Consider the following 11081-nt stretch of genomic DNA (forward strand, 5'->3'; position numbering starts at 1 on the left):
TGAAGGAATGTCCTCGTGGGCTCAATTTCTTTGTCTGTACAATGGGATTTCTAAAAGGACTTCCTTATGAGATTGTCCCATGAACGGGACAGTGCTGTGTGGTGCCCAGCATGGTGCCAGGCACGCAGTAGTAAGTTACCTGTCCGTGGCTTGTCTACTGATGTCACTGTTGCCTTTGACTTTCAGAGGAGGCGTTGAGGCTGCACAATGGGCCCCTCCGCAGCGCCTACATGGAGCAGAGCTTCCAGAGCCTGAACCCCGTCCTCAGCCTACCCATCAACCCCGCCCAGGTGGAGCAGGCTCGGCGGAACGCGGCCTCCGCCGGCGCCACGCTGGAGCGCTGGCTGGACTCGCTGGTGGGCGGGATGTGGACTGCCATGGACATCTGTGCCACAGGTCCCAGCGCCTGCCCGGTCATGCAGACCTGCAGCCAGACAGCCTGGAGCTCCTTCAGCCCCGACCCCAAGTCGGAGCTGGGGGCGGTCAAACCCGACGGCCGGCTCAGGTAGCACTGGGCACATGGGGACCCCAGCGGATCTCAAAGGGAAAGAAGCCAGATGGCCAGTGGGACCCAGACCCTGACCTCCCACCCCTGGGGTGGCCTTTGGTGAGAGGGGCTCTCCTGGCCATAGGATGATGAAGAAGGAAGGTTTGGAGGCCAAGGCAGTTTCTGCCAACCACCTGCACCCTGCAGGCTGGCTACTGGGAACGTCAATGGCTTGGTCCCAGCACCGTGGTGGTCTTACCTCTTCTGGTTGATCCTCGAGTCCTACAGGTTCCTTGTCTTCCCCTTCAATGACATGACTCCTCCCCTCCCCCCCAGATAAGTGATTCCCAAACTTTTCTATTGAGCAGCAGAGTATTTGTTTTACTGAGTCATAGGTGGAGGTTCAAGCTACGGAAAAAATCCAGGCTACTTTGGTGGAAGCTGAGGGTGTGAGATTCTATCTCATAGCTCAGCCCACTGGACAGTCCCTTTGCCAACGGCATCTCCTAAGGTACCTCTTCAGAACCCAAGGGCTCTGCAGAAGCTAGTTTGGAAAGCAGTGCCCAAAGGGGGGGTTTGATCTCCAGTCCTGCCCTTCCTGCTCCTCTGGGCCAGGAAGCCCTTGTGCCAGCCTTGAAGTGACAGGACGTGAAAGTCACATTCGTGGGCTCATTCCCAGCGAGCTGGTGGGCTTGGCAGAGTTTGGGGGGGTCGTCGCTTTGAGCCTCCCACTAACCCTTCTTGGGTTCAGCCATCCTCCTTTAGTAACTAGATGAGCAGGAGAGCCTTGTGATGTGACTTGGCCAAAGTCCAACCAAAGTGTCACTGCCAGACGTCCTGGGCACCCAGACGTCCACCCTCTCTCGAGGCAGAAATGGGGTGATGCTCATGAGTCTGAGGCTAGCATTAAGCCCCCCAGCCATTCATGGGCCAGGAGACCAAGACCATGACCCCTCTGGGCTTTGACAGTGGGAACTTTGGGGGACCATGGCCATGAACCTCATAGAGATTGCTGGGAGCAAAACTCCTGAGCTGGTCAGCACAGCAATACCCCTCACCTGCCTGAGCCCTTCGTTCTGAGGTCAGGCGCTCGGAACTTTGTGAAATGCGTCTTCGGTGCTGCTGGGAGCAACCAAACCATGTGGAACAGACTTTTCACAGTGAGGAAAAAGCATTTCAGATTCGGTTTTTAAATTCATGGCCTTTCTTGTCCGAGGTGCCAACTGGCCCATCTGACATGCAGTGTGAAAGTGGGAAGCTTTGAGTATCTGGTTGTTTAAAACCTAAAGAATAGTATTATTCAAATTGCTTGAGTTACTAGAAACCCAAAGGGTTTCCTTGCCATGTGCCCGTTGGGGGGTCGCCCTGCTCATCCAGCGATCCCTCCCTGAGAACCCCCTCCTCCACTGATCCCACCCTCCCCCAAAGGACAGGGTTCCCTCGGAGAAGTCCCAGCCCTGGGTGCACTATCCTTTCCCAGGAGAGCCAGTCCTCGTTGGATTTCTCTCCAGTGTGGCTTTGAAGGTACTGCCGATTGCTCCCAGTGAACTGTTAGCTATCGCACCCTACTCGCCCCACCCCACCCCTGCAAGGCAGGATGTCCTGTGGGCCATGGAGGATACAGAGAAGGGACACTTTAGATATTTATTATTTATATGTTTTAGTCAATGACTAATTAGTAGGTGCTGTTTTTGCAGCTTGTCAATTATGTTATCTTACTAACTGAAGCTGCCTTTATTCACAAAAGGCCCCCTCCTCCAGCCCTTCTAGTTCCCCCAGCCCCTCATGTCTATCTCCTTCCTGCTTTCTCTATGTATCCATCTATCTACCTACCTATCTCTGTCTGCCTCTCTCTATCTGCCCTCCATCCTCCATGTCCTCAGTGGAAAGCTAGGGAGTTGGACACCAGGAGGGAAATGCTTCAACCAGCAATGTCCCTGGGCTGAAAGTGGGGTTCCCTTGGGAACATCGGTTCCTCGCTTTTCCTCATGCAGGGTGGAGTTAGCCCTCCAGCCCTGGGGGTGTTGGAATTCCTGAGCCGTCCCCGCCACCAGCCCCCAGCACAGGGACGCAACAGGCCTGCGACCTGTGGAGGACGACCATCGGGCTGCAGGGCTTGGGCCGTCTGTGCGTCTCCATCACCACCCTCCCACAGCCAGTCTAACCATGGGCCTCCCTGTGGCCAGAGGACAGAGGGAGGGCGAGCGCCCGGGAGCAGAAGAGATCAATTTTAGGAAAAGGGTGGTGGGGGTGGTGAGACAGGCCTGGAGAACCCAGGGGCAGGGACCTGGCATGGCTTTCCCAGAAAGCCCCATGATTGCCACGTGATTCCACAAGCTCGCTGGGAGCCTGGAGGCCCGTGTCACATCCTGTCTCTGCCCCCAGCCTCTGCTTCTGTCCAAGGACTCTTGGAGCCTGGGGAAGCTGCCCAGGAAGCCGGCCTTGCACCTCCTGGCCAGGCAGCTAGGACTCTGTGCATCACTTACGGAGGCTATGGGAGCTCTGCCCTGCATGCAGCATGAGCCTGCAGACTCCTCAACGAGGCCCCTCCTGCACCCTGACATTGCTGACTCCTGTTCCATTGGGAACACGTGGAGAAATGGCAGAGCTGACTTATTACTCTGGGGACGGTCCCCTCCCATCCCCAGCCCGGTCCTCACTCCCCGCTGACCACCAGGAAATTGGGAAACTGAGCAGTCACACGGGATGTTCCTCAACATCTGTTTTTGAACCAGAGAACCACTTTGAAGATGTTACATTTGGCTTTAAGGGGAAAAGGGAGAATTTCAAACAAAGTCCAGGGTGATTTGAGCCAAGGTGATATTTTCCCAGGGGAGAGAGTTTAACTCATTTTTATTGTCTACCTGAGAATGATTTATTAGTTCAAGGCCATTGGTCAGGCAGCCTTGAGCTGTGGCTGCCTGAGGGTTTCAAAAGCTGAGAACGTGGTCCCCTGGAAATTCTTTCAGAATTTAGAAGAGTGTGACTGAGTCACTGACCGGGTCCCTGGACTTTAGCGGGCTTGAGAGGTGGGATGTGGGTTTGGGGGAAAAGGATGCATCCAGTAAGCTGTGATACTTTGTCCAGTTTCCACTCAGCCCTGTGATGGTCAGGCAGAAGCCACACCCAGGAGGCAGACAACCCTGCTTCCCGGGCCCAGTGCAAAGCAGTCTGTCTCCAAGGAGGGCAGAGCCGTCCCTAGGACTCTCACATTCTAAGAAGTATTTGTGCTCCTCCCTTTGGAAAAAGGCCCTTCTGATCTGACCAGGAGTCACTCTGCCTTCATTTGCCATTGTTGAACTTTCAAAATGCCAGTGGAGCTGAGGTTTGAGTCAGTTCCCTGAAAAGGGCAGATGACAGTTGCTCTGGGCACAGGCCAGGATTGGGGGACTGTGCTTCCTTCTGGTTCTTCAGTTCGTAGGTGCAAGGAGAACCCTGGCTGGAACCTCGATCTCTTTGCCAAGAGGGTCCCCAAGAGAGGAGAGCAGTAGCAGGGGCCTGAGCAAAGACCCCTTTCATAGCCCCGTTCACTAGGGTTGCAGGACCCAAGCTCCCCCCACAGCACAAGGGGGATATACTAGAAACAGCTGTTGGCAAAGGCCTGCCAGGTCAAAGCCACACCCTCTGGCAGGGGTCGCCCGTGGCTACGCAGTCCAGGACACGAGCACAGATGAATGAAGCGGCTGGTATCAGACAAGAGGGAACGGTGGGGATGTGGTCTGCAAGTGTGCGCCTTACACAGACAAAAACTACGGCTGCATCTCCGTTCCAGTCTGAAGCTGCGAGTGAGAATACAGGCATGGTGCAGCAGAATCATCTAATTTGGTAAGAGAAGCCAAAAATCCATATTTTTATAGGAAATCTGATTTTCAAACATTGGCAAGTTTTGCTTTTACCAGAGTGTAGGCAAAAGGTTCGGTCCACAGTTCAGCCTGTGCCCTATGGAGAGGTGTTTCAAAGGAGGTTAGGTGTTGTCCTGGTGGAGGGGGAAAGGCCAGCATTGGGAAGGGGCAAAAATAACAGCTTATGTGGAACTCTGAAGGGAATGAGGACCTCTTACTAGTCATTCCCATCCCGAAGAAATGGTCCCTCAGAGGAGAAGTGTCCCGTGAGATCTGGCTTGTTGAGCTCTCCTGATCTCAAGACAATTTATACTGAAGGGAAGATGAAACAGGATTCGCTGGCCTCGAGAGCTGCCCCTTGAACATCAAGGAGGTCCACGCTGGCCCAGTCCCCACCTTCAGAATTCCATCACACCAAGCGGAGATGTCCAGGAGATGGTTCATGGGGAGAGGTTGGCGTGTCAAATAGCCTGGCTCACTCCAGATCCCGGGTTTTAGCGACCACCTTGCCACGTGTCCAGAAGCATCTTTGGAAGCCGTGTTCACGGGAGGTCCTCTCTGCTTTTTGCCTCACCTACCTTACTTTGCCCATGGGTCAACCACAGGCGCTACCTCATGTGTCTGCTGAGAAGTTTACCTTGGGGGAGGAGGGGGAGGAATAAAGGTGTCCAAAATCTGCTGGAGCTGAATGTATAATCTATGCAAATTCTCTCTCTGTGTCTCTCCTCTCTTCTCTCTGTGTCTCTCTCAGAAGTATTATTTTTTTTTAACCTGGCAAACAAAATACTGTACAGACCGCTCTTAAGACTGAGGAGGGCTTCCACGTGCCACCTACATCTACCCCTCACGTTGTTGTTGGTTCTGTCCTTGCCAAGCCCCAGGCAGGGAGATGGAAGCCCTCTCTCTTCCCCTTCCTCTTGGCTGGGAATACTCCATCCGCCTCTGCCTACAGACCCCATGGGAAAGCAGGTTCTTTGTCTTGCCACCTCCTAACTCCATCCTCTCCATTCCTCACTTGCCTCCCTTATCCTCTCCTTCCTCCACACCAACTCCCACCCCCAAAAGCCTTAGGTTTCTCCGTTTTTAAATGTGGCCTTAAAATTATTTTTGGAAAGCTGACCGCCCTCTCTCTCCCATTTCTACCAACATCCAAGAGAAAAGAGCATCTTGAAGCTTTCGGAGCAACCTCCTAAGCCAGGGGCTGCCAATCTGTAGCTTGCAGATGTGGTAGAAATGGCTTCTATGTGTCGTCTTGAAGGAAAATATCCTTCTATTTTTCCTATGGGTAAAATGAAAGCGTGGGTGCTCGTCTAAACCTCAGCCGACTCCCGAAGCACTCTCTTGGAGCATGATGCCGCTGTTGATAGGCTGGTTTAATTACCGGCAGGATGCCAACGTGGGCTTTCCAATCCTCCCCCTTCCCCTCCGACTTGGTGACTTATGTACTTCATTCAAGGGTAAATCAGCAGAGTTTCTCAATTTATCTCTTCGTCCTTCCTGCCTGGAAAGTGATAGCATTTAATATTCCCAGTGGATGGTCATGTTCTCAAAGGGATCACATTCTCCCTACTTTCAGAGTCCCTCCTTTTCCCTGCCATCGCTCCAGGGCTGATGGAGGCCAAAGACAACCCCAGGGTTTTCATAGGAAATTCACTGGAATTGAGCTCAATTGTCTTTGTCGTCCTTTGTCTCTTTTTTTGGTATTACTATGTTGTCAATAGCATTTGGGTATTTTTTTAGAGGCCTCACAATAAGTTATTACCGTCCCCTTCATTGTTTTTCAAAGACATGTGGTGATATAGTTTTTAAAAATAACTATTTTGTTATAGATCATAATATGCATAAAACTGTACAGAAATATTTTGTAATGTATTGATTTTAAAAAAAAGAGAGACTCTGTAAATAAAGTTTTAAAAAAAAAAGAGAGAATTCAAATGGCACACACTGAAAGATGTAGATATTTTGCTATTTATTTAAAGGAGTATTTTAAGAGATATTGAACTATCTGAAATTGACCAGTAATCAAATTCCAATCATCTGAATGCTTTTCCTCACAGTAGAATGTGATTCTCGGAAACAATTGCACTACCCGCCCATTTTTGCACCTTTTCTGTCTTTTCATTTAGCAGAAAAATAACAACAAAATTGTGCCTTAGCTGTATTTTTTTGTCTAGGGGAGTTTGTTTCTGTCTGACAAAGCAAAATCTTTTGCAGAAAACAGTGGATGTATTATTGAATACTGTATCATACCAAAAACACTGCAGGTGTATATAGACGCTTTCTGTCATACTGTGTTTTCAGATGCAGAATTTTAAAATTAAAAAAAAAAAATACTGTCTTTATGGAACAGTAGGTGTGTGACTTTTCAATGATATCTTGCATTTTCATGCCATCCTGTGTTCTCCCCGCTCCTCGCACTGTCCTCATGCTGAGACCACCTCTCCTGGGAAATCCTGATGTGTGCACACACTCCCTGATCAAGCCTGCTGTCACCTCTCAATGTAGATGACAGCGAGGAAGACTGCCATCTAAAGTGGCAAATGTTTTCTATAGCCAACTGGCTGGTTGTGTAGCAAACCTGTTTTCGTTTCCTCTTCTCTACACAGCTAAGCTGCATCTCCTCCCAAAATTGTGCATTAAACCCATTATATAAAAAGACTTGGGGTCCAGCAGTTAGGACTCCATGCTTCCACTGCAGGGGGTGCAGCTTCCATCCCTGGTCAGGAACAAGAATCCTGTGTGCCACGTGCCCCAAAAAAGGGGGAACATTGGAGCCGGCAGAGGAGGACACTGGTTGCTGGAAGGAAGAGGGATGGGTGAAATAGGTAAAGGGGATTAAGAGATAAAAACATCCAGTTATATAATAAATAAGTCACAGGGATGTAATGTACAGCATAAGAAAGTAAAGTGGCTGCTCAGTCATGTCTGATTCTGCAATCCCATGGACTATAGCCAGCCAGGTTCCTCTATCCATGGAATTTTCCAGGCAAGAATACTGGGCTGGGTTGCCATTTCCTTCTCCAGGGGATCTTTCTGACCCAGGGATCAAACCCAGGTCTCCCACATTGCAGGCAGATTCTTCACCGTCTCAGCCACCAGGGAAGCCCTGGAGCATAAGGAATGTGGTCAGTAATGTCCCCACTTTTGATGGGGACAGATGGTTAGTAGAATTAGCATGGTGGTCACTTCATCATTATGCAAATGCCAAATAATTCTGTGTACACCTGAAACTAACATACACCAACTAAATATTTCAATTTAAAACAATAGAATAAAATGATAGTAACTGGGTGCTAGCAGGGCTGCATTTCCATCCCCATTTCCAGTGGGAATGGAAATTGTCTTTGCAGTGTCTCCCACTCAGCCAGTCCCTTTGGTGGCTCCAAGGGTTATGTAGACAACAGGCCTTAAAACTCTTACTTCTCATGGAAGCAGCTGGGCCTTTGGTGAAACTGGCTGGAGGGCTGGCTGCCAGGTTCTAGGCTGAGTCTCTGAGAATGAGACCAAACTGAGAATAATTCACCCCTTACCTAAGGTGGAATCAAAAGAGTGGAAAATTAGAATTGGAACCCAAAGGAGGCAGGTCAAGTGTTGGAGACTCTTGAGCCTGTGCCTCCACATTTAGTTGATTCGGTCTGCTGGGAAACTGCATGCTGCCCCAGCTTCTTACAAGAAAATGCTCTCAAAATATGATTTTTGATGTTCCTATCTGTGTTAGTCAGAGTTCTTTCACTTGGAACCAACAGTAGCCTAACTCAAGGGGAATCTATTGGCTCCTGAAATTGCAGAAGAAAACAGTTAAAATGCAAAGGACAAGGAAGAGAGATTCTCCAGGAGACTCAAGATTGGGAACTGGAACCTTGACAGTCTTTGTCCCCTTTTGCTCCATTTCTGCTGCTCCCAGTTTGATTCTGTTCCCCTCTACAGACAGCCGGCGCCATGTGATAGAGACAGGAGGCCCTAGAAATCACTCCTTAGCCTTCAAGCAGCACAGCAGAAAAACATCTATGTCCTTTGTTCTCATTGCCAAAGGAAGTGGCTCCAACAAATCACTGGGGCCAGGCAAACAAGGCACTATCATTGGCTGAGTCTGGATCATGTATCTACCCCTGTGGCCAGGTGATTGGGTAAGAAACTGTGATTGGCAGCCCCATCCCAATCACATGGTCAGAATGGAAGAGGAGCATTTCCCCCAAGGATGTGCTGAACAAACAAAAACAACAGATGTCCATCCACTGGCCACAGCCAACTCCAGGCTCAGGTGGATTCTCGGCTTGCCAGTCCAATTCATTCCTGCTCTTCAAATGCCCAAATTGTCTACACCCAGCTCCTAGCTATCTCCCCAAGGAGAAGGATTCTGGGCAGGTCTTGAGCAAATCATTTTAAATAGATATCATATAGATGGTTCAGATTTCATCCTCACTTAATTAGTCAAGACAACATGATGAATCTCTCCTTTTCTCCTTGTAGCCTGGGCACAGGACTCATTTATTAAGACCCAAGTAACTACCCTTTGCTAATTATGGTGGATGATTCTTACTTGCATGAAAAAAAACAGTCTGTGTAGCTGCAAAGAACAACATCTTCTCCAAGTTTGGGTAACATTGGCCTCCTGGGATCTCGGTCTTTCCTCTGCCCCGGCAGCAGGCACCCAGATCCCCCATGCTAGCAAACTCATCCATAATGAGGTGATGGAGCGTTGCTGAATTGGTGGCAATATTCTAAAAATGGGGATGAGGTGGACAGCAACGGTTAACCCAGGTGAAAGCAGATAGACTGATGGGCATCATGGCAGACATGATAGGACTCAGGACAAATATGGGGAGTACTTCTAAAATACACTATCGAGCCTGAATGCCTACCAATTTTCCCATGCCCCTGGCCAAAATAAAGACCTTTCCTCCAAATTTGGAGTCAGATAGTCCTGTGTCCAAACACAGATTTCATTATGGATTAGCTGGGTCAGATTTGGGTCAAGGTCCCTAACATCTCTGAGCTTCAGCTTACCTATCTATATGGGGATAATAGTTACTTACTCATAAAGCTGCTGGGAGAAGTTTAGAAAGACAGTGCATGTGAAATACGAAGCCCACTGTCTACACACAGGAGGAGCTCGAAAAATGTCAGCTCCTCTTGCCTTCACAACCGAAAGGTAAAGCTCCTCGAGGGCAAGGGATGATGTCTATATTTTCAGCATACATTGAGGGGCTTGACACATAAAATGATGTCCCGGTGTTTGATGAAAGAATAAATGAACAGGACTGCTACTACTTCCATAATCTCTTTAGGGGCATTTCATTTTGTCTGTCACAAAAATTGTCCTCTATTTGAGACCTGATGTCTTCTATTCATGATAAGATGGTATCACCCTGACTTCTAAGATTCAAGTGATAGTTTTCAAATGCCCTGAACAAGAGAAACACAGCATTACCTCCAATGTCTTTGGAGATTCTCGGGGAGCCTCAAGCTCAGCTACCACCGAGGTTCTACTTCCACTAAATTGGTTCATTTGACAAATCATTTCTCTATTCTGTAGATTCTTTTTTTCCATTCTAGGTACTTCTCCTGTAAGCATCTTTGCCATAAACATCTTTGCTGCAAAATATTTTTGCTTCATACCTAATTGGCCATAAGGCAGTCTTGCTGTGAATGATAACTGGTTGACAGTTTGGTTTTAAGTGGTTGACAGTTTTGGTTCCATTTCTGCATTGACATAGGACTCCCCTTTTTGCATTCCATCAATCTTAGCCCTCATAATAGTCTGTACAGTGATGAGTAGGTGTGGCGCTCTTAAAATAGTGGACCATAACTATGGATATGGGCTTGATAGAAAATACTATGATAAAACTTACTGGACGTGTGAATGAGAGAATGTAAAGTCAGGGCAAAGTCTGTACTAGAAAATGATAATGTCCTTTGCAAATCCTCCAGTGATCTGAAGGTGCAGAGTTGAATCCACACCTTCCATAGAACTTTGGAACGTTTATCAGTGGACATGTGACAATCTGCCAAGAACAAAGAGCTTTCTCAACATGATTCAAAGCTCGGATGCAAATATGCATCCTAGAATTTGGAAGCTGATGCCTCTTTTAATGAAGAATTTTATCAAAATAGAAACGTGTGATGCCAAATGAGGAGACACATCAACAAGCCAAAAAAAAGTATAAAATGCTATGAATGAAAAACTTGGAAGACAAGTGCTTAGATATAACAGGCAAAATAAAATCAGTTATTTGCACAGTATTGCCATGAATCTAAATACATTTCAAATGTATTCAAATATATTTCAATAAGGCCTTTTTAATTTTTTTTACTCATTTTTCATGTTCTATTATATCATTTTTAATGCCCTTCTCTTATTTTTCCTTATTTTCTCTTTAACAACAAAATTGCCTTATGGTCAATTAGTAACATGGCAAAAATGTTTGTGGCTAAAAAGCTTACAGCAAAAATACCAGACATACATTTTCTTCTCTCTGCACTATATCACCCCCTAATAAATACCCCAAACCATCACTCCCCCAAAATACTACTGCCAGGCTACGTAAACAGAAGATTTTGCCAAAGCTTTCAGGTAAGAAATTGCCTGAGAGTATTTCAAATGATTTAGAATTTAATATCAGATGCTCCCATTCACAAAAGCCCCAAATCCCTTATCAGCCACCTGCCCACACAACCTCCTGCATCCAGGCATGTGCGGGCCTCCCTCTCCTCTTTCTCTTCGTCTGTCTGCCCTCAGGCAACCCTCCCAT

The 11081-nt window shown here is 47.9% G+C and overlaps 1 protein-coding gene across 2 annotated transcripts in view; it reads left to right on the forward strand.

The window, feature by feature from the left end:
• XYLT1 (xylosyltransferase 1) overlaps positions 1-6676 on the forward strand; it is a 343638-nt gene extending 336962 nt beyond the window's left edge. For both annotated transcript variants that reach the window (XM_043914408.1, XM_043914409.1), the window contains exon 12: positions 187-6676. In XM_043914408.1, the coding sequence (XP_043770343.1) occupies positions 187-509 (323 nt within the window). In that variant the 3' untranslated portion in view covers positions 510-6676. The remainder of the gene's footprint in view (positions 1-186) is intronic.
• Positions 6677-11081: the final 4405 nt, after the last annotated feature.

The sequence above is a fragment of the Cervus elaphus genome, chromosome 10 (genome assembly GCF_910594005.1).
Source record: "Cervus elaphus chromosome 10, mCerEla1.1, whole genome shotgun sequence".
Lineage (NCBI taxonomy): Eukaryota > Metazoa > Chordata > Mammalia > Artiodactyla > Cervidae > Cervus > Cervus elaphus.